Source organism: Leptinotarsa decemlineata, unplaced genomic scaffold, assembly GCF_025532065.1.
Source record: "Leptinotarsa decemlineata unplaced genomic scaffold, Ldec_3_MD MMD2_tig00002159_RagTag_RagTag, whole genome shotgun sequence".
NCBI lineage: Eukaryota > Metazoa > Arthropoda > Insecta > Coleoptera > Chrysomelidae > Leptinotarsa > Leptinotarsa decemlineata.
The window spans coordinates 6,882,948-6,907,466 of record NW_027412574.1 but is presented as its reverse complement, the minus strand read 5'-3'; the positions used below and the strand labels follow the sequence as shown (position 1 = coordinate 6,907,466).

Here is a 24,519-nt window from a genome sequence, read left to right as displayed (position 1 = left end):
GTCATGGAAATTCAGCTCGAACCCTCTGGAATTCATTATGTCCATTCCAATGATTGCGTCGTCCTCGATGTCCGCCACCAATGCACGATGTTTTAATTTAGTGCTGCCCAACACCAATTCAATTGGCTGGCTCCCCTGTTGCGGTGCGTAGCTTCCAGCTTGACGGTTCAATTTTTGCCGGTGTTTTGGCAAAGGTTGGCCCGAGAATGGTTCTCGTCGCACCTGTATCTAGCAGCATGGTGCAAGGCTCGTTGTTGATGAGGCCGTCTACGAAAACACCTTTGTCTTGTCGTTGGAGAACGGCAACATATGCGTTTTTTACGGAGGCTTGCTGGGTACAGGTCGACGATTGCCCCTTCTCATCGACCCCCTCTAGTTTTCCTGATTTGGTGTCGATTCTTTGAAAGCTGGACATTTGCTACGCACATGTCCAATTTTCCCACAGTTCCAGCATCTTATATTTTTCTTCTCAGGCAAAACTTCTTTCACTACTTTTCTGATGGTGGCCTCAATATCTGCAGGCACTTGTCCATCCTCCTCGATAGCTCGAACTTTGCTCTGGCTCTTGCAGGATTGTTTTGCAGCATCAAACTCCAGAGCGCTTGCCAGTGCATCCACGAGATGTTTGGGATGAGCTAGCGTCAAGGCCTGTCTCGTTTCTTGGTCGCGAAGTCCATCCAAGAATGCTTGAACTGCTAACCGCTCCATTACATTTTCGGGTGTAGCAGGATACGCCAGACGGACCAATCGAGCTATGTCGGCTTCAAACTCCTGTAGGGATTCTCCTGATTTCTGGCAGCGGTTCTTGAGCTGTGAATAGTAAACGTGCTCTAGGTGGGCCTGTCCATACCGCAGTTCAAGATGCTTTACAAGTTGGTCATAGTCTTCCTGTTCCTGGGCCGTGAGGGTTTGCAGGATATTCGTTGCTTCTCCACGCAACGCCAATTTTAATGCTACCGCCTTTTCTCCTGCATTCCATCCATTCGCTCTGGCCGCAGCTTCAAATTGTCGGCGGTAATTTGCCCAAGGAGTTTTTCCGTCGAACTGGGGCGGCTTCATGGAGAGCTTTCCTGGTTCAGAACTGAGTTTGACATCTTTCAGTTCCGGAATTGAGTTTTCAGTAACCGTTTCTGTGGGGTGGGCAGAATTAACAATTTTGTTTTGCAACCTGCTAATTGTTTTCTTTATCTCGCTGATTTCTGCCTGAACTCCGCCTTTGATTTCTTCTACTTCTGTGTTCATTTCCTTCCTTATTTTGTCTATCTCCGTCTCAATGGTTCCTATTCTTTCTTCGAGTAGGCTCGCCACACTACAAAGGTCTTTCTTCAAGCCTTCTGCATTCTCAAGAAATTTATCTTCCAAACTTTTAGCATTTTCCAGAAGCTTCTCCTCCAGGCACTTCGAATTTTGTTGAAGTTCATCTTTCAAACTCTTCTCCTCCAGGCACTTCGAATTTTGTTGAAGTTCATCTTTCAAACTCTTCGAATTTTCCAGAAGCTTCTCCTCCAGGCACTTCGAATTTTGTTGAAGTTCATCTTTCAAACTCTTCGAATTTTCCAGAAGCTTCTCCTCCAGACTTACCGAATTTTGTTGAAGTTCATCTGGTGTTCTCCTCGAGTTTGTTCATTATTGAACTCCAATCACCCCCAGAAACTTCGAATAAATATGTTTCGGGATCTTCTCCTGATTCAATCAATTTGTCCCATAGTCTCTTCTGGAGTACTGATTTTTTTCCGGGAGAATCTAGTTCTCTCTCCTCCAATTCTTGCTTCAATTCGGTGACTTTCAAGTCCACTAGGCGCACTTTTCTTGAACACATTTTATCTCTTACTGTCTATTTTACTCAAAACTGAATATGTCCACTTATTTAATGGAGTCCGAAACACTTATTTATTTTCACAAATCTATTTTTCGCGAGAAAGGTCTATCAGTTTATATTTCCGTCGTCCGGTACTGTCCGCTTCGCGAAACACAATGAATCACCAGTCTATCTGCGCGAAAGTGCGAAAGTTTTATAGTCAATTTCACTGTGATACAAAAATTGTCCACCAAGCGCTCACAAATTTATTTTGAAAATCCACTTCTGATCACCAATTGTAACGAATTAAAGAATTAACTGTCTTAAACAAATTTATTTTAACAATACTTCACTATCACAACTAATTTATTTACACCACTCAGTAACTAATTTATCTTCACCGTTTGTTAACCGCTCGATTCGCTTTCTTGGTACAGACTACTCTTCGGGACGAATAGCGACGTTTTTATATTGTCAACGAACGTTCCGGATCCCTCTGCGGATTTCGGGACCCATCCGGAGTTTTCGCGGTATGCGTCATACGTTGGCTGACTGGGAACCGGTCAGAGCCGGCTTCAGATTCATTACACTAAGTTTTGAAATTCCTTTATTGAAGAAATACGTTGACGATGCCATTTGTACAATACCGTATGACAAATCTCGTGAAATTCTTGATGTTGTCAAAAGATATAATATAATGAAAATTTACAATTCACTATCGAAATATAAAATGATGAACCCCTTCTCTCCTGATACAAGAGTAATCCGTAGAACTGATAATTGATCACTGATTGGTATATCACACCTACTGATTCCTACTAATTCCAACCTACTTCTCATAAAAAATTAATGAAAATTAATTTCATCCTCTGTTTGGTAAAAATAATAGACAAATTAGTACACCCTTTCTCGAGCAAAAATATCTCAGGCTCCTCAAAGACATATTAATTGAAAATTCTTATCCCAGAAAACATCTCAATAAAATAATTTTCTATACTGACATTAATACAAATTCCGATATAATCAACAGAAATTTATGTAATGATAATTCACCTATCGATTTGTCTAATGAATTTATACCTAATCTTGGAAATTCATCTTCAAATATCATAAAACTTTTCTATAATGAACATAAAATCAACATATGGCAGAAAATATTAAAACTATAAAGAATTTGAATACTGAATTGAAAGAAAAATAATTATAAAGCGGCTTTCAAGACCACAGCAGAATACCACGAGATAAACCGGTCATAACAACCACACTAACATATAGTGCAGGAACAACAGACAAAATCAGCGGATTTCTTCGCCAATACAACATAGCAACTTCATTCGTACCAAAATGAACAATAAGATCCACACTCCATATTCCAAAGGATCAGATACCACTGGAGTGCCAAGGGGTGTACGAAGTACCAAGCCAAGACTGTAACATCGGTACAAAAATGTAACGAAATCATTAATCAGGAGTCGAACACACCACGTCAGCCGAAGAGTTGACAAAACTGCTGAAACCAACTTTTCCTGAGGTGAAATGTGAACTGTTGACTTCAAGATACCCGAGTATTTATTTATTCATCGTTTAAGACAATCAATGATGGGAACTTCCGTATAGCAATGAATCCAAATCTGTGGCCAAATGGTACATGTATCAGTAAGTTTTTTCTGAAACGGAGGGTGACAATTGTAACAGATTAATGTTTAATCCACACATTCTTCTTGTAAATGTACAAAACTTGAATAATCAAACAATTAACTCATTAGAAGTCCAGTCTTCTCCAGTTTCTCACTTTCACTGAAATCCATTGTACTAACGAATCTATACTTCATAGAAATATAAACAGTTTTGAATTATCAAGCTACTTTTGCAGAACCTCATTAGAAAAAGGGTGGGTCGCAATATATTCCAAAACAGAACGAAAATGTAAACAAATTAATTTGAAAAAGTACTGTGTTGAGAAAGATTTTGACATTTGTAGCATATCCTGCAAAATGGAAAATAAAACTATAGTCATTTCAACCGCTCACCTAGCAGTAACATTGATGTTTTTTTTTTAATATTTTGAAAGTTGTGTAGCAGGTATATTCTCCTCATGTAAACATCACTTTATCTGGAGATCTCTCTATCTCTTCTATCAGTTTCAGTTTTGATAGTTTTAATATGGCATCCGTCGTGAACTGGCGTAGAAGAGTTACATAGGTATCATTCTACGACTATCATTGATCACTTATCATTCTACGACTATATTATTGATTGATTAAGTATTCACTAACGCAATGACTTGTCTGATCACCGTACCGTATTGTTCGAGTTTCCTGAACAGAAATCAAAAAAATGTAAAGAAACCTTTCAAATCAGATGAAGCTTTGATCAACAAGCCATTATCAATTTCAATAATGCTCTCACAAAAGAAAATTGGAATGAGGTGTTCAGGTAGTCAAGCCTTGAACCATCTTTCAGTGCATTCATGGATGTTTTTCTATTCCCTTTAAAAAATATCTTGATAAGAATAATGTCCGCAACAAAAAGTGGATAACGATACTACCACAATAGAATCGCTAATTCTAGCAATGAATATTACTGGAGTTTTTTTCCAACACCAAATCGTTATTTTTAACACCTCGACACGTGTTTCAATCACCAAGTAATCATCTTCACAGAGGAACATTAAAACAGATTAAAAATACAGTTTTACTAAGAATACACTTTTTTCCTGGAAAAATTTCAGTCCTGAAAAATCCGAATTTGTCTCACTTCTTATGGAAACACCCCGTATCTTCCGTAATATTCGAGGTGGAACGATTAAACTCTCAGGACTGATGGAAATGCTCAAAATGCACCTGCCACCTGAATGATTTTGGCCAAAGTGATATACACTGTCCGCCACTCGCGATGGAACACCCCATTTTTACGGTAAAACATATTACTGCGCAAAATAGTCCGCTTCCAATACCTGAACCCCTTCATTCTATCTGCAGAGTACTCTCAGGTATGAAAGATACAGATGCTGTAAGATGCTATTATCCATTTTGAGCCTATCTGAGGAAAATGTCACAGCACCACATTCTCAGATTATCGAGATAGTGTGAAGAAGTGTATGAAAAATTATCGATGGCGGCATCTATTATAACTGAAGAAGATTATTCGTAAAACTAATTCTGGTTGCTGAACATCCAAATTCTATCCCAACCAGAAGTGAGAGCTCTCGATTGATGAGCAAAAACTGCGAAAACTGTACAATTCTGAGCTTTGGCTGTGGACACTTCCAATCAGCACATCAAGAACTACAACATATCAAAATTTCGGCAAAGTTCAAGGCAAGCCATTTCTCATAAGAAATGTACGGGGTCCTTTATCAAAATATTGAGGAAACATTTTACCATCCGAAACAAAATTAATCTTCATACTCATTGCAACACCGAAACAACTGTTAATTTTAAAAGAAAAAAATCCCACTGGGTGAACAGGTAGAATTTAGATTATTTTACCTACTTGCTGAATTGTCTGAAATCATTTGAAGGGATTGAATTACATCAGTTTCATTGAATCTTGCGGTGCCCTGAAATCACCATGGAAAACAATTGATCATTGATATTCACTGTCAACCTGACAATATTGTTGAAAGATCTTGTTGTATTAACCCCCAGACCAGTTTTCATTGCATTTGTTGTTTCTAGTATTGTTGTTCTTTGAATCACCGTTGTTCCTGTTGTTTCTGCGGTGTTTTTGTTCCCATTGTGTTTATTGTTCCTGTATTTGTGTTGGATATTGTTCCTGTGTTCCAGTTGTTTTCTGTTCGTGAGTTCCTGTTCATATTTTAATATTTCTGAAGTTTCCATTTGAACTGATATCAGCTCAACATGGCATGTCTGTCACTTCAAGCAAAAATTGAAATTGTTTTAATTGTTGGTGAAGGGGTCAGGTCTTATCGTGAAGCGGCCGCTGAATTTATTAGAAGACACCCGCTAGAGGTAGCTGTACACCCTGGAACTGAACATGAAATATATAATCTATTCGTGAGCACTGGCCAAGTAACAAAGGACAGAAAAATTGTAAAACATCATATTGATGATGATACGATATTGGCGGCTCATCAAGCTGATCCTAGAATTAGTTTGAGAAACTTATCGCTTCAACTCAATATGAGCCGCAGTAAAATATGGAGGTGTTTAAAGAGGCATAAAATGCATGCATTCAAACCCAAATTTTTACATACTTTGGAGATGAAATCCGTTGTAGAGTATCGTTTATGGATGCAGGGAAATTATCTGAATGACAAAAATTTTTTAAAGTATATCTTATACAGTGATGAGGCTACCTTTACCACGAATAGTGTTGTATCTTCCCAGAACATGAGGTTTTGGGCTGAACAAAATCCAAATTGGGTGGTGAATCGTAGAGACCAAATATCTCAGAAAGTTATTGTGTGGTGTAGTATCCTGAACGAAAATACTATCGGGCCATTTTTTTTTCGATCACAATTTAAACGGACGACTATTCGTTGATTTTCTCGAAAATGCATTTTCCGATGTGTTGGAAGAACTACCTTTGGATGTGAGACACAGCATGATTTTTCAGTTAGATGGTTCACCAGTTCACAATAGTGGCATAACAAGGGTTTGGTTGAATAGGAATCTACCTATGAAATGGATAGGACCCAATAGCCCTCTCGTAGTATGGCCACCACGATCCCCAGATGCAACTCTACTGGATTTTTATTCATGGGGAAACTTGAAAAATGAAGTTTATAAGGATAGGCCAACAAATAAGGAAGATCTCCGTGCAAGAATTATACAAGCGTGTAGAGAAATCACACCTAGAGAAATGAGAAGAGTTGGAGGAAATAATAGAAGGTGCATAGAAAAATGTGTTCGATTGGAGGGAAATTTCATGGAAGGCACGAAAATATAAAATTGTCAACAGTTAAATCATTTAAAATTGATTGTTTTGTTTTTTAATTGAAAATGTGATTTTGATAGTAGTAGAATTTTGAAGTACATAACATTTTTCGCCACAAAATATCCTTGTTTTTTTTAAATAATGGGAAAATGAAAATATGAACTAACATTAACCATCCTAAAACCTCACTGATTACATGTTTCCGTTCCTTTTACAAAATTACCATTTCCTCTTTTATTAAGAAGGAATAACTTTCCTGACAACAAAATGAAGAATAAATTATTTATGTGAAGACAAAATTCGACTTTCTCTTGAACAATTTCATTCATGTTTTGATGTCAAGAACAAAAAAAATCTACTTCAATTATTACGGAAGATACGGGGGTGTTTCCATGAGAAGTGAAACAAATTCGGATTTTTCAGGACTGAAATTTTTCCAGGAAAAAAGTGTGATCGTAGTAAGTTGGTAGTCTGAAACAAACAACCAGAAATCAAGAAATGGGTAACTCAAACGTAATATTTTGGAAAATTAACAGAAATAATCGCAGGTTTCTTCAGAAAAAACAATGTGGAAGTAGCATTCAGACCACATGCCAGGTTATCTCATTTCAATTTTCATTACAATTATAGTGTTCGTTTCGGATGTTATTATTGCTTTCATTTCTTTTTGTGCTCATTAAAACACATGTAATATATTTTTGATGTAGATATGTTTCAAATAATCATAAAAGGTTTTTTTATTCGAAGTTCATTGTAGAAAACGCTCAGAGCGATGGAAAAAATATGAATAGTTACCTAAAAATGAAAAAAAAAACTCTCTAAGAACTCTACGATACATAGGGAGTCGTGCTATTATGTTTTTATTCAACTCAGTCAACCAATTTCCAGGGCCGTAATTTAAAAGGGAATAATTCAATTGAACCCAGGTTTGTGTTTAATAAACCCTACAAAATACAAATCAAGCAGAACACAGAGTCAGATGTTACAAATGCAATACGGATTTATACAGATGGCTCAAAAACCAAAGAAGGCTCAGGATGTGGAGTGTACTCCAGATCACTAAGCCTAAGGATTAAGTGGGGAATGGGAAGAAATACCAGCGTGGTCCAAACAGAACTGGCTGGTATCTCAATCGCCACAAAAGAAATAACCAAGAAAAGAATTTCTGGCAAAAACATTACAATCTGCACTGATAGCAGACAAGCACTATTAGCCTTGAACAGACACCGTGTTACTTCAGGGCTAGCACTAGAGTGCCACGAAGATTTAGCCAAAGCCTCGATAGATAATAACATTATCCTGAGGTGGGTTAAAGGGCACAACAGGAGTAAAGGTAATCGCATTGCCGACTCTTTAGCCAAGGAAGCGGCTGGACTAAGAATTTTAGGACCAAGTGGCACCCACGGCCTGATGACTTCGACAATTGCGGAACTAGTCAAAAGTTACACCCATGCTCAATCTCTAAAGAGATGGGATGAAATCAAAGGATGTAATCTTGCCAGGATCACCTTGGGCGACCCTGGGAAGCTGGCGCCGAAGAAATATCTGGCGATGACCAGGAAAAATCTACGCCTTACAGTAGGATTTCTGACTGGCCACTGTCAGCTAAGGAAACACCTACATAATATGGGGCTAGTGGACACACCTCTATGCAGGATGTGTGAACAGGAAGATGAGACTGTCAGGCATGTCCTGTGCGAGTGCCCGGAGTTATCGTCAATAAGAGAGTGTGTGTTCGGCGAGTCTTGGCCTACACCTGCCGATATAAAGGAGATGTCTCCCAGCGACCTGTCCACCTTCCTGGAAAGGACAGGATGGACGACGACCTAGGAGGACAACTCCTCGGGAGGATGTACAATGGGTCACATGTGGCCTAAGTGCGTGGGCTTACACTCACCCTCCCTACTCTACAGATACAGAAGGGAATAATTCACACAATTATAATCGAATATTACCGAAACATGCCGAAGTATAACATTGAATTTGATTTCTCAGGATGAAGTGAACGTCTACGATCCAAAAACAACAACAAAAAATACATGTCCGTATTTAAAAATTCAAAGATGGGGTGGCCCAAGTTTGATGACACCCTGTATTAAAAATTCATGGATATATTCTGAGAGCCCACATCAAGTTTCAATAGCAAACTGTGAACATATTTTCAATATTTCTGCGAATAAAGAAGATATAGGCAAAAAAATAATTTGGGATTTTTTGGTTTTTCCTGTATATCTCCAGAACCAAAGGAGCTATATTCGATTTCATATATATTTATATGTATATAAACATATAAGCACTATTGTGATCATTCCCACATTGATTTCAATTTAAGAGCCACCGGTAGACAGCTGTTTCAGCCTGTTGGGCATCGTCGGTACCGGACAGGCGGTCCTCGACTGAAGAGAAAAGGTGAATAATCAAGAAAAGCACTTGATGGAAATAACTGCGTAAACGCAAACGAGACATAAGTGGAACCACCTATTGGTGAGACACCTAAGTCGACTTGCCAAGTTTTTATGTCAGTGTTGGTGGTTTGAGCAATCAATCGATATGAAACTGTTAATTTATTCACTATGAAAATTTGTTGTACGGCCTTCAAACTTTCATTGTTTTTGTGTATTGAGGATGATGATTTTAATGAAGTTTTTTTTTCAGTTGTTGAGATGGTTGGTAAAAGAAAAAGAGAAGCAAGCGGTATGGTCTTAAATTATTTTTATGCTATTGGTGAGGCAATACTTGCACCTTTAGCTTGGTACACCCGAGACTGGGTACATTTACAGCTGATCATTTCACTGCCAGCTTTATTATTTGTAGCATATTATTGGTAAGCAACTAAAATCTTGAGAAGGTTCTACATTGTTTTACGTTAAAGTAACCAAGTAGTCAATTAGTTTATATTATTTTCTGTTATGATTTCTTCATTCTTTATAAAATTCTGTCATTCAAAATAAGGTTTTTTTCAATTAAATTTTCTGAAAAATTGTGCAGAGTTTCGGCAGCATAAGATACTTTTGATTTTTTTCTATTTTTTGTATATTGTACCACAGTTGAAAATACGACTCAATGTATAGCCTACATGAAATATTACAATTTTCAAATTTGGTCTCACGTGAATATTTATTGTGAAACTACATTTAATCTATCTTTTGGAATTGGAGATCGAAATCCAGATGGCGCAAAACATTCTCATAATATTGCATTGCAGTTGCATTGCATAAATAATCTAATGGAAACACTTTTTCCGCACCCAAGAAATCTAATGGAAACATTTTTTCCGCACACAAGAATTAGAGTAGAAATGAGTCGTCACCTCATTTAATCGACCACTGCGATGCGCGTCTTGGCAGCTCGTACGGTCTCGTTTAAAATCTGCTACCCAATATTTTACTGTTGTAAACGAAGGGCAGACTCACCCAGAGTAGAATCCAGTTCAGCTTATATATTTGTTGGTCTGAGGCCAATGGAAGTATTGTACCACATAACAATGACAAATTTTCTCCATTTTCTCAAATTCACTGAAAAAGTTCGCTATTGATGGCTGCCAAACAAATACTAAACGAAGCAGCGTTTTCAAATTATACTTATGCTTTATATATTGTGTACTTTTTAATACTGTGATATTTTCCAAAAAACTACCGTCATCTCTACGTCAGGCCGGGTATTTCTGTGACCACACTGGTTTTATACAAGAGTTTTCTAATCTGAATTGGAGGAGTTATATTTTTAGGAGTTTGTATCTTCCAGTTTGTATCTGAAAGTTGCTTCTTTGCATGATCTACACATCCATGTATAGAGTTACTTATTTTAAAATTAATTACTTCCTTCCTTTCTTCGGAAGATTCCCACATTTTTTTAATGGAGTAGTAGAAAGGCAAAAACTTTCTTTCCCAAAAATTTTTTAATAATATGAAGAAAAAAAACTCAGAATATTTACAAAGATATTCTGTCACTTTCTGTGAATTTTCTTGGGAATATAGGCATATTCTGAGAATATTTGAGCTATATGCAAAATAATGTTTCTGATTTTGTTGGTGTAAATCCGATATCAGTTCCTGAATCAGTGCAAATGACTGAAATTTTAATTATGCTTGCAGATTCAAACTTCTATCAAGAATTGCATAAAAGTCAAAACGTTATTTATGAACTAATTATTTGGATGTCGAATAAATATTATTTGGAAATAAGTAAATATAACTCTGAATATTATTTAAACAGGGTTATTCCCGAATCTGTTAGATGGCTTCTTGCAAATCGGAGGAAAACTGAAGCAAAGTCGATTATAATGAAAGTAGCCAAAATTAACAAAGTTACCATGTCCAATTCGCTATTGGATGACCTAGAAGAAATGTCACAGACGAAGGTAAGTTACTGTTCACAGATACACAGAAGACAAACTAAAAAAATATTACACCAGATACCATAATCCGCCCATAAGTGGACCCTTTACGGGATTTGATCTTCAAAAAACTCATTAATGGGACGCTTCAATTATGATTCTCTATAGAAATAATAAAACTATTAAGATCTGATAAAATACTTTTTGCGACATAAAAATCAGTTCATCGGCACGAAAATCATTTTTTTGCTAATAAAATTTCTCCCTCGGTCTGAATTCAAAATAAGGTATGGATAGGGACATCGCTAATTTCATCTGAACAACCTTAATACTCAAGCAAACAGATATACACAAATAGTCTTATAAACCTGAGCATCCTTTTTCCTCCAATGCCCTTTCGTAGAAAAAAATTCGTTTGTCTCAATCCTTGTACAGGCGAATTTTGAAACAGCTTAATATATCAACGCGGCGTCTGGTCCTGATGAAGTACCCGTCATCGTACTTGAAAAGTACGCCAATGAACTCGCACCAGTATTTTGCAGACTTTTTAATATATCTTACAAAGAAGGGGTTTTCCTTCTTGTTGAAAGATTGCTCGCATTCAGCCTATTCCCAAAAAAGGCATGAAAAATCTTCCAAACTATAGACCAGTCGCAGTCAGTGATATCAAAAATCATGGAGAAAACCGTAAATCACTATATCCTTTAATGTTTAGGAGGCTTTAACATCTTGAGCGATCATCAATATGGTTTTTGGAAACAAAGATCGACGGGAGACCTTCTATCTTATGATACCCATATTTGGAATAACGCAATCAAGAAACATGGAGAGACATGAGCTGTTGCGCTTGATATTTGTAAGGCCTTTGTGTATGGCTTTCCAGCTTCCTGAAAGTATCTTCTCTGCAAGTGACCGTGGATGGATACTTTTCGAATACTTTCACCATTACCGCTGGTGTTCCTCAGGGATCCACATTGTCTGCAACTCTCTTTTCATTGTATATCAACGACTTACTGGAAGAAAAAACAAGCATACAATATATTGCTTTGCTGACAACAGCACCCTCATCTCGATATTCCATTTGGATTCCAGGACGTCGGCTGTGAATGCACATCTTCACCAGCAGCAGGAATTGCTGCCGGTGAAGATGTGCCTCCGCATTGGGGTGAAAGTACTCAGGTTCAATTCAATGTCATGAAAACCCAGGTATCGGTTTTCTTCAAAAAGATAAATGTCTCCGAACCGGATATAATAATGTCGGGACAGACAATTCCGCTTTCTGCTTCGATAAGTTTGTTGGAGGTTAAAATAGACACCAACATGTCTGATCACAATCAAGTCGATCGAATTGCAAAATATACTTCTCGAAAGCTTGGAACACTGTTTCGAATCAGAAAACTGTACACACCTCAGAAACTTTTGATGTTTTATAAAGCTCAGATCAGACCATCTCCGGAGTATTGTTCTCATGCATGGAGCTTCGCCCCTATACACAGAAGCTACTGGATTCCATCCAGGAATGAGCCATTCGCCTGATTGATGACACGAACATCACTTGCAACCTTGATAGTCTGGAAAATCGAAGAGAAGTTGGAAATTAGTATCTCTTCTATAGATTATTTTACGGATGCGCATTTGATTCAAGTGACTTGGCACATTTGATTCCACCAAGAGCAGTACGTATCAACGGACTGTTCATCGTTTTGAGGTTCAACTCAGTACACCCAAAACTTCATTTTTCAAGAACTCTTTCATTTGGAAAAATGTGGAATAAACTTTCTGAAAACATTTTTCCAAAAAAGAATTTAATCTTCAGCGATTTAAATCCAACGTGATCCGCTCTTAGAGCGCCTTAAGGTTTTTCCTGTAGTGCTTTTGTTTTGTCCTTAAGAAGAAAAAAGTTGAATCGGCCATGGTAAATCAGTTCAGTGAGTTCCAACCTCAAAGAAGGGTTACATGCATGAACGTCTGCTCCAATCGAATTTCTACCAGTGAGGATTCAATTTTTCTGAAAAAGATCCCAATGAATGCGAACCTTTATGCAAGTTAGCTAAGTGATAAAAGTCGACAAATTTCCCTTTGCAAGGCAAAATTTCAGAATATTGCTGCTGATAGTTCAAATTTGATTGGGATAACCGACCCCAACACTTAAGAAAACAGTCTTGAAGAACTTTTTTCAGTTTGCGTAATCGAGAGCTCTGTTCCTATCTTTATCCCTTCAGAAAACTAAATAACAAGTCGATTTTTTCGAAGTGCAACATTGTCAAAGTGCACATTTTTTCCAGATAACGAAGAAATCTGTTGATCCACCTAATAAATTGGGAAGCATTCCTCTCTCTTTCCAGAATCATTCAGAAGTCTCAATTTCCATAAATAATGAATTCCGCTATTGGTGATGAAACCTCCAAAACATTCCGAAAAAAGCGAAATAATGGTCTCTTTCAGCTATAATACATAGTTGGATGTAATACATAATGATCCGAAAAAAAAATTCTTGCTGAAACCTCGATGGACATTGAATTATATGTACAAGATTTCTCACATACCAAGCTTTCCAATCAAACCGAGAGATTTCATTTTCTGCCACTGCACAACAATCATGTCTAGGATGGGTTTTGTGAGCGATCTTGCATGAACTTTTCCAACATACGCGCTAAATCACTTACTGAAATTATTTTCTCTTGGTAATTGTAAATGCGCTTCAAGAGTGATTCAGTTCTGGGGTGAGAATAATGTACTCATTAGCTTTGTTTCACGCCAGAGATTCCAATTCTTCTTATCAAGTCTGTGAAATATAATTAAATATCAGTGGTAATATTATTCAGGAAAGTAATTGTTTTGTGAGAGTTATTCGCAAAATTTCACTACGTAGCATAACTGGAAGAGGTTAGTGCTTCGGATTTTGAGCAAAATACTTTCTTTTAGAATTACGCAGGTACCTGAACTATCTATTTTTTTTTGTTTTATAGAGAGTAGCCAAAATTGTCAGTCTTCTTTGATCCTGTAGTTATAACGATATGGTGTTACGAAACTAGTGTGACACGAAGATTATTATCCATGAGTCTCCCCTTCTACAATGATATGAATATCATTGTAAAATTGTATTAATTCCCAATCAAACTTGTAGCTCATCATGTTGACTTTTTGATGTTTCAGGACGAAGACCCAGACGATCAAAAGGAGAATATTCTTCTTATTATCACGCAAATGATAAAGTCACGAAAGCTCTTGATTAGATTCTTAATAATTTATTTAATATGGGCAGTAAGCGCCTTCGTTTACTATGGACTTTCTATTAATTCCACGACTCTTGGTGGCAATAAATACCTGAATTTCGCTCTCGTGAGCCTGGTGGAAATACCGGGATATACAATTGCTTGGATCTGTATCGACAAACTTGGCAGAAGGATCTCACTAGCTGGATCCCTGTTACTTTGTGGAGTTACCTGCACATTAACGATCTTCATCAATACGGTAACAAGTAACTGGGCGGTTGTCATTCTCTTTTTAGTGGGAAAATTGGGGATCACATCAGCTTTCGGAGTGGTTTACGTTCATACTGCAGAAATGATTCCCACGATGGTAAGGAGCGTAGGTGTTGGATCAACTTCAACAGTGGCGCGTTGCGGAGCGCTTCTAGCACCATTTGCCCCTCTTTTGGTGAGTACAGTAGTAAACTGATGATAAGGCATATCTTTCACCTCATACCGTGCTTGTTAGGATCTACCATTTTGCAACCTGCTTCCTTTTTCTTTCTGTTCATTCAATAATATTCTCCAAAAAAACTACCCAAATGATTTGAAATCTCTGGAAGAACACTAAGTGGGGAACATATGTATACCAAAAAACCTACTCACACGGGACAGAATCTAAATTTCGAATCCAACCGCCATCAATCTACCAAAAAGGGAATCATCAAAAATGTTTACCTCAAAGTGATGATTTTGGCTAGAAGACAGTGAGAGCCTCACAAAAAAGAGACGCAGTCATAACCAGTACTTGCACTTCCCTACATCAGGGGATTGCCGGGAGGGATAAAAAGAATTGGGTCCAAGAACCTGCTTCATTTCAGAAAACACCATTTGCAGCAGCCTCACGAATACCGATTACTCTGTGAGTGCGGTGAATTCTATATCGGTGAAACTGAGAGGCCATTGAAAGTCCGTATTGTCGAGCACAAGAAACACATACAGAGAGGAGAAACCAGCAATTCGGGAATAGCAGAGCATGTTTAAACTCATCAACATAACATCAAATGGTCCCAAGCTGAGATCATCCACAGGGTGGAACAACTGGTTCGAAAGGAAGTTCAAAGAATCTGCATATATGTTGTCTAACGACGCATTCAGCCAACTTAACGTAGAGATACACAACATATGGAAACCTGTTATCAAGCGGAAAAATGGTCAACTCCCACTTAACGGGTGAAGCGGAGTAAGCGTAAAGTAAGTTGGTTTGAAATCTTTTGATTTTTATTTAATTTTTAATTGGATTTTTTCATTATATTGTGTCCATTGCTACATATAATTGTTTTTTTAGCTACTCATTTTTAATTTTAGGTATTCGTTCTTTCAGAAATTTCAAGTCATATTATATTATTTCATTATTTCGGACTTCCATTGTCTACTATGATATAAATTGATTTGAAATCCTAGAAAAAATGTATAAAAATTTGAAAAATCAGCTGAAAAAAAGAAGAAATAGATTAAGCAAAAGACTTGAAATCACAATGAAATAAAATACAAGCAACAATCAAAAAATTGAAAAAATGAAAATTAAAAAATTATTACCAAGAAATGAAAATTAAAATTAAAAGATTTCAAGACAAGTTACGTCACGACGTTTCGATTGTTAGTATCCACAATAGTCTTCGGGTGATAACTGGACTTATTTCTCCAAGATCTGACTATTTATAGGTCATTCGAGTGCTTTCACCTATCCCCTCTTTTCGCTTCATCGGTTTTAGCGGGAGCTGACCGTTTGGTCGTGTTCCGCTTGATTATAGGTTTCGATATGTTACGTATCTCTACGCTAGCTTGGCTAAATGCGTTGTTGGACAACATATATGCGGCTTCTTTGAATTTTCTCCTGAACCAGTGCTCCTCCTTGTGGATGATTTCAGCTTGAGACCACTTCATGTTATGTTAATGAGTCCAAATATGCTCTGCTATGCCTGATTCGCTGTTTGTCGAGCGGTGTGAGTTTGTTGTGATTGGCAATGCGAACTTTCAATGACCCCTCAGTTTCACCGATATGATTCTCCGCACTCGCAGGCTATTCGGTAAATGCAATTCTTGGAATCGCAATCCGCGTTTGGTGGCCTGGTTTTCGTGAGGCTGCTACGGATAGTGTTCCCAGATCTGAAGCAGGTTCTGATGTTATACTTGGACCCAATTCTTCTTATCCTTTACGACAAACCTTTGATGTAAAAAGTACAAATACTGGTTGTGGCGGCTTCTCCTCCTTGTGAGTTGCTGTCTTCTAGCCAAAGAATGTTCCACCATCACTTTGGAGTAACCATTCCGTCATATTAGACAATGGAAGTCCGAACTAATGAAATACACCGTGAAACATTGTCAACCATTTTCTGAAAAATTTGACAGTTATAGCACCACTCCGAAAAAATCATAACTCATAGACAGTAACAGTTGGAAATGTGAAATTTCACAGAATCACACCTCAAGCATCGAGTCATGAACAGGTCCATCGAATTTTTGAAAATAATTTACAGGGTGCTCGAAATTTCCACTTAAAACATAACATCGAGAAAACTGATGAAACATGATTTTTTCAAAAGGAAACCATACAATATTCTATTATTTTCGGATATTACGAAAAAAAGATATCAAATTCATGAAGAATATCATATACCAAAAATACACCTCTGGAAAGATATATCCGATTTTGGGAAATATTTGCAATGTAAATCATTCGAAGCAATCCCAAACCAAGAAAGCTTTGAAAACAAATGAAGTTACAACAAATATGTCAAAATTTTATGCGATATAATTGATGTGTATTCCGTAGTTTTCTATTTGTGTGCAAAATGTCTCTTTTGGGGTATTCTAATGGAGATTTCCTGAATTTATTAATCATTTATGGTGAATGCAATAAGATAATGGACATAACTTGTCGTATTTTTGCAGAAAGATTTCCAAATCTACACAAACCCAATAAAAATATTCTGAGAAGACTTCTAAGAAACTGCCTTGATTTCGGATCTTTTTCGCCTGTCATCAACCAAAAAAAACCACTCGTAAACAATGAGGACATCAAAATTGTAGTTTTGACCTACTTTACAGCATATCCAGAAGACGCAGAAAAGTCACTTAGAATTTCATGTTCGTCAATAAACCGGATTTTAATCAAACATAAGTTGCGTCCCTTTAAATATCACCAGGTTCAAAATCTGAAACCTCACGACTTACCTGCACGAGTGGAATTCAGCGAATGGTTTCTTATCGAGATACAGGAGGACCCTCAGTTCATGAAGAACATGATATGCACAGATGAAGCCAAATTTGCCAAGAATGGTATGTACAACCGCCATAATAGTCATTTCTGGGCAGCAGAAAATCCAAAGCTCGTTCGTCAGGATTCATGGAGTTTTAATGTTTTTTGGGCTATAAAGGAAGACCGAATTTTATGTTTGTATCTTCATGAAGAGAATTTGAATAGCGATAGATATTCGCATATAATTAGGAATGTGTAATCCATAAGGCATGTTTCTGAACAATACCGTTTCAAGTTATGGTATCAGATGGATGGAGCCCCTGCACATACTTAGTACTGATACCGTTGCTGGGTTGTTGAATGGGATGTTCGAAAATCAGTAGCTTTGATACAATGAGCCATTCAAATTTCCTCCTCGCTCTCCAGACCTGACGTCACGACTTCTTCATCTGAGGATATATTAAAGAAAAAATGTTTATGCGGATCCTGTGAGTGATAAAGAAAACATGAAACTAAGGGGTCTGAGAGCTTTCAATAATTTGATTCCTGACTCCATACAGAAAGCTACAAATAGTGGAATGCAAAAAAGAATATATTCTAGTTCAGAACAAAACGGCAATGTCTTTGAACATCTGTTAAAATGAACCACAATATTATTTGAATTCAAATAAATTAAGTTAAATTTCAAAATTGAAGTAAAATCTAACCTTAAAAAATATAAACAAAATAAAATTACTGTATTCGATATCAATAAACAAAGATATACCTAATTTATCTCTCAGATAGTATTTTATTTCAATCCATCCATTTTAATGTTGAGTTACCTTTTACCAACGACAGAGTTAATACTAGTTCATTTGTTTTCAAAGCTTTCTTGGTTTGGTATTGCTTCGAATGATTTACATTTCAAATATTTCCCAAAATCGGATATATCTTGCCAGGGGTGTATTTTTGGTATGAATTTGATATCTTTTTTTCGTAGTATCCAAAAATAATAGAATAGTGTATGGTTTCCATTTGAAAAAATCATGTTTCATCAGTTTTCTCGATGTTATGTTTCAAGTGAAAATTTCGACCACCCTGTAAATTATTTTCGAAAATTCGATGGACCTGTTCATGACTTGATGCTTGAGGTGTGATTCTGTGAAATTTCACATTTCCAACTGTTACTGTCTATGAGTTATGATTTTTTCAGAGTGGTGCTGTACCTGTCAAATTTTTCAGAAAAAAATTAATATCTCTAAAACTAACAAATTTGGGTATAGGCATTGTTATACAAAGTGGGCCTAAAATGTGCTGAGAAAGTTAAAAATGAGGAAAAAATGAGGAAGTTGCCATCAACTTCCGGCATAACGGAAAGAGACCGGAAGTTGGAAATATTTCAGCTAAGAAGGCCATTTTGTAAAACCCACCACCACAAAATTTCAAGTTTTTATTTTGAATCGTTCTCCATATATTCCTAACGAACGCTCGTCGTGAAATACCCTGTATATATTACTTTTGAAAATTCCTCTTCAAATAATTTGTCTGTACAAGTTGAGATTTTTTCATCATATTACGCAAATGATGATCATAGGAACAATGGGAACCATTATGCAAACATCTGGTTTCCAGCAAGTAAAACGATTTGAATTTGAAGGGATATATTTTTAGTTATTTTCGTGTAATTCAATATTCATATGAAAGTAGTTATTTCAGAAGGTTTTTTTTCATCTTCGTTAAGACTTTATTTTGAACTCAATTGCTTTCTTTCTTCCTTCGGAAGTTTTCCACATTTTTGTGTGAAGATGGAGAAAGAAGTAGAAAGCTAAACATTTTTTTTCCTGAAATGATTTATCATAACTTCACCAGGTATTGAATAACTTTAGCTTCATTTGACCAATTCTCTACATACTATTATCAAGAAGACTGGAAATATTTCTTTACAAGACTTTTTGGACATTATTATGTTGTGAGCAGTTTTAATTTTTTTGAAGAATGTGTCAATGGGACAGATTTCATTTTTTTTTAATTAGTAACCTCTTTATGTCTTTTCAGCGTCAATGAAGAATAAGCGAGTCTTCTAGGGTGATTTATTTTTTTTCCGTAGTCCTCTTCCATTTCTTTTACCGAATCTGAAATGGAAATGAGAACTTAACACAAGAATTGGTTAAGGCTTCCGTGGCCTAGATTTTCAGTGTTACAATCTTCAATCGGGTTTGAAGGCCGTCGTAATTTGGAACTGTATCCTAACGTTTCGCCAGTACGAGTGGCTGGCACCTTCAGAAGTTTATTCGTCTTGATGATTCACCGATGACTGATGATTTCTATTTTGTAGGTTGTATTTATGTTGACTCAGGTAGCCTGCATTTCTTGTTGATGCGTTGCTATTGGCCGAAGTGTTATTACCTGTTGATGACGTGACGTTGCAGTATCGTGTGATTTCCTTCACTGAGCGCTTGTTCCGCTACTGCCGGTTTTTCTATTTGACCTAATATACAGTTTCTGCGATGTTCATTCAGCCTTGTACCCACGGATCTTTTGGTGATACCGATATAAACCCTTCCGCAGGTGCATGGCAGGTGGGTGGATCTCTTTTGTCTTTCGCAGATCTCGGGCTTCGTTGCATTTTCCTGGTGGGCTTGAACACTGTTTTTATGTCATGCTTCCTTAAGATTTTTCCGATTCTGTCTGTAACCCCAGGGATGTACGGTATAAATGACTTGCAACCGTTTGAGTTTCCTCCCTGTTTTGACTTGTGGAAGTCTTCAGTTTCATGGCCTTGTTGATCTCGGTTACACTGTATCCATTCGATCCCAAAGCCGCTTGAAGATACTCCAATTCTTCTTGTAGGTGTTCCAGTCCACAGTCGGCTTGTGCGGGAAGCCATAGAAATCCATTAACATACGGGAAATAACAACAGAAAGGAGAAAGTGGTAACGTTAAACCAGATTTGGAATCCCATACTGAAAGATGCTAAGGTGGCAACAGTGCAATGCAATGTCACGTTATCAACAGATAATAACACTTTGGTCAATAGCAACGCATCAACAAGAAATGCGGGCTACCTGAATCAACAAAAATACATCCTACGAACTAGAAATTACCAGTCATCCGTGTATCATCAAGATGAATACGCCTCTGAAGAAGCCAGCCACTCGTGCTGGCAAAACGTTAGGATACACTTCCAAACTACGACGGCCTTCAAACTCGAATAAAGATTGTAACACTTAACACAAAAAAATGTAATAAAATTTCATATAATGAAAATAATTTTTTCTACATTATTTTTTTACTATCATGTTCACGTTCAGGATTTTTTTACGATCACTCCTTTCAAAAATTCCTATATCGCTGCGGTTTGCTCATGTGTCCAGTAGGGGACTCTCCTGTCAATATCTGATTAATATCTCGTTAGTTCTTCAGTCTTAGGTGTAACTATTTATGCACATTTGATCAGCATTATCAATTAGTGACGAGCTAGTAACCAAAATGGTGGCATTTGTGTATTTACAATTGAAAAGTCACAATAAAATAGCACGCATACGCTTAACTTATATCGAAAAATTAAAAACTTTGTGATATCGACTATTATATATCGTTACTGTGTATTTTTTGACAGCATCATTAATTTTTATTTCAGCGATTATAGAAACGAATTATCCGAAAATGATGAAACTAAACAGAACAGAAATTATTAGGTTAGTTATTCGAATTCAACTTCGAATCATTCATTTTCCATGAATGCTTTTATTTTATAGTTTTTGCAAAACCATTTGCTCAATTTTACATTGAAATGAAGCTTTTGGATTCTATATTGATTTGTTCCTTGAAGTTCAAAAATAACTTCTTCACTTTCTGACTATATCTATATTGAACTTTTTGAATTCACCTAGGACTTCATATTTTTGTTACAGGGTATCTTTTACAAACCTCTACCAATGATTGTGTTTGGTGGACTATCAATTTTAGCTGGGATTTTAGCATTGCAGTTGCCCGAGACCCGTGGAATCAAATTACCTGAAACGGTGAAGGAGGCCAAAATTATATGAAACATGATTTTTGTAATCTCCCAACAGTTCGGAGATCTGCCATGCCGCTGCCAAACCTCCTGTTACATTCAAATCATTCAATTTTCACAATGAATTGGTCGGCCAAAGTATTACGAATAAACTCAAAAAATTATGTGTGAGTTATGTCATGTATTGAATATTCCATCTTACTGTTTGTTTTCAATTTTTATCACTGTTATGAAGATAATTTGAAAGACCACTTTCTTGGAAAGGAAATTGAACATTTTCAACCCATGAGAGAATCTCCAATAAAAAAGTCAATTGAGAACTGGTTTTTCAATATAAGACATACTTTCAATAATAAAAATTGTTATTACAATACATTTTTTTTTTATTCAAAAAGTGATCTGCAAGAATCTTGCGGGCTCAATCTTCAACTTCTTTCAAAATTAAAATTTCCACTCTTTTATATATATATATATATATATATATATATATATATATATATATATATATATATAATTAATATAAGTTACAAAAAGGATTTGAAGCTCTATGACTTCTATTTGATTATCTGCGGGCGCTTTCGACAGCTGGTCGTGCACTCTATTCTATCTCCTCGCAGATAATCAAATAGAAGTCATAGAGCTTCAAATCCTTTTCGTAACTTACATTAATAGTAATGGGCAACACTTGTTTGCCGAAAATGGGAAGCAACACATACGTACGGAGTCAACAACAGGAGCCAACAAACAAACAAGTGTTGCCCCCATCTTTGCACTTGGCTGCACCGCGCTGATGAGGCCAATAGCCAGAAACACGTGTCCGCGGTTTGCCCACTATTTTGGAGTGTTGTGTCCATGAATTTTCATTTTTGATTACTTTGATCTCATGAAAAAATGGGTGGAACTCAATTTTATCAAATAGAACACCCTGTATATTTCAACATTTTTGAGCTCTACTCTAACTTTGTTCAGATAATACTATTTTTATTTTGAACCGTTTTCGAGATAAACTGTTTCAAACGGAAATTGACATGGTTTCCTTGTTCATAACTCATTTTTGTAAATCAGATTTCGTTTGATGTTTCTCAATTAGTCATAGATAATACAATGAAAAGATAGTTATTAAAATACTCCTCAACCATCGAATGAAACTTCTCTTCAAACAATAGTTTTATTAACGCTGAAACACGAACTGAAAATAATAAACCCATAAATTAATGAGTTAATTTAATCGTCAGTGTATTTCAGAATATGTTCAAACACATCTCCACCTCTACTTAAACAAACATGTAATCTCTTCAAAAGATTGTCATGTGTAGCGCTTCTGATCAAGTCTGGAGTCAAACTATTGAAAGCAGTTGTAACTCTCGATTTCATATCTTCCATTGTTGTTATTGGAGTAGAGTAAACCATATTTTTAATGAAACCCCACAGGAAATAATCTAATGGATTGCCACTTGGTGTTCTAGGAGACCAACGAAAAGGTCCATTATTGCCAATCCATCTGTCTTCGAAGATTTCGGTTAAAGCTTCGCTGACTGAATGAGAATTATTGGGTGGAGCACCATCCATTTGGTACCATATACGTTCTCTTCCTGGTCTATTATTTAAAATCATTTGAATTCCATTCCTCAGTAAATCTTCATATTTTGATGCATTCAAATTATCATCATAAAACTCGATATAAAAAATTAACTCATTCTTTATGGCACAAAATACATTGAATTGCCATCTTTATTGAAAATCCCTTTGACGGACAACACGGGGATTTTCTGGCGCCCAATAATGACTGTTGTGTCTATTGAAAACTCCATTTTTTGTAAACTTGGCCTCATCTGTCCATATGATATTGTCGAGGAAATGTTCATCCTCTTGAGTCTTGACAAGTAACCATTCAAAGAATTTCACTCTACGAGGTGAATCAGTCTCTTTCAAATGTTGGACACAGTAGAACTTATAGGGACGCCATTTATGCTTATTAAGAATTCGACAAATTGTCACGTAGGGTATACTTATCTCCCTTTCAGCTTCGTGCAGAGAAGCATTTGGAAATGCATGAAAGTATCCCAAAACTGTTATACCATTGTCATCATCATCCACTTTAGTCTTCTTACGAATGATTTTTGGACGGAAGGTTCCATTCAACCTACAGTTTTTCAGTAGTCGATTTATCAAATTATTATTCGGCCTAGGAAGTTGTGGATATCTTTCATGAAATACTCGTCATGTTCTACTTGCAATTCTATTGCACTCACCATAAATTATTAATAAATTCAAGAAATATTCATTACTGTAACCTAATCTTGACATTATTCTATTATAATTGGTAGCTATCACAATCAGACAAAACCACCAACGAAAGTTTGACGTTAAATAATTGGTTTATTTATTTTTCCAAAGCACACTTTTAAAAAATATTAATGTGTACTGTTGTACGTTAGAGACCAATACCTCAATGTATACAAATTGTAACTTTTTCTAAGGTAGGTACATACCAATTTCGAATTGACTGATCTGAGACAGTTGAAAAAACTGGATCAAAAAGAAATATTACTAAGTATAAAAAAAATGGTGAATATCCAAAATAAGTGATGAATTCAAAAAAACGGGCAAGACAACCACGTCAGTTTCCGTTTGAAACAGTTCATCTCGAAAACGGTTCAAAATAGAAATAATATTGTCTGAACAAAGTTGATCTAAAATTCGATGTAGAGCTCAAAAATGTTGAAATATATAGGGTGTTCCATTTGAAAAAATTGAGTTTCACTCATTTTTTCATGAGATGAAACTATCTACATTTTTTGAAGACCCTGTATGAGGCAAATGAAAATATTACTCGGAGTGAAGATTCTCATAATATTACTCCACTTCATTTCAAATTTGATCGTTTTAGTGCAAGAGAGTTCAAGATTATCAGCATTTATAAAAGTTCATGTTTGGTTAAAAAAATATCGAAATTAATTGATATCTTCTAAACGGTAATAGATAGGTATTGGGAAATAGTATATGAATTTGTTGACAAAGTGATAATAA

General features: G+C 36.3%; 1 protein-coding gene across 8 annotated transcripts in view; it reads left to right on the top strand.

Moving 5' to 3' along the window:
* The window catches only part of LOC111510906 (organic cation transporter protein), a 205,714-nt gene extending 183,852 nt beyond the window's left edge, over positions 1-21,862 (top strand). For all 8 annotated transcript variants that reach the window (XM_074177163.1, XM_074177157.1, XM_074177156.1 and 5 more), the window contains 4 exons: positions 9,356-9,524; positions 10,916-11,060; positions 14,193-14,696; positions 21,386-21,862. In XM_074177163.1, coding sequence (XP_074033264.1) covers positions 9,356-9,524; positions 10,916-11,060; positions 14,193-14,696; positions 21,386-21,520 — 953 coding nt within the window. In that variant the 3' untranslated portion in view covers positions 21,521-21,862. The remainder of the gene's footprint in view (positions 1-9,355; positions 9,525-10,915; positions 11,061-14,192; positions 14,697-21,385) is intronic.
* The last annotated feature ends 2,657 nt before the right edge of the window (positions 21,863-24,519 follow it).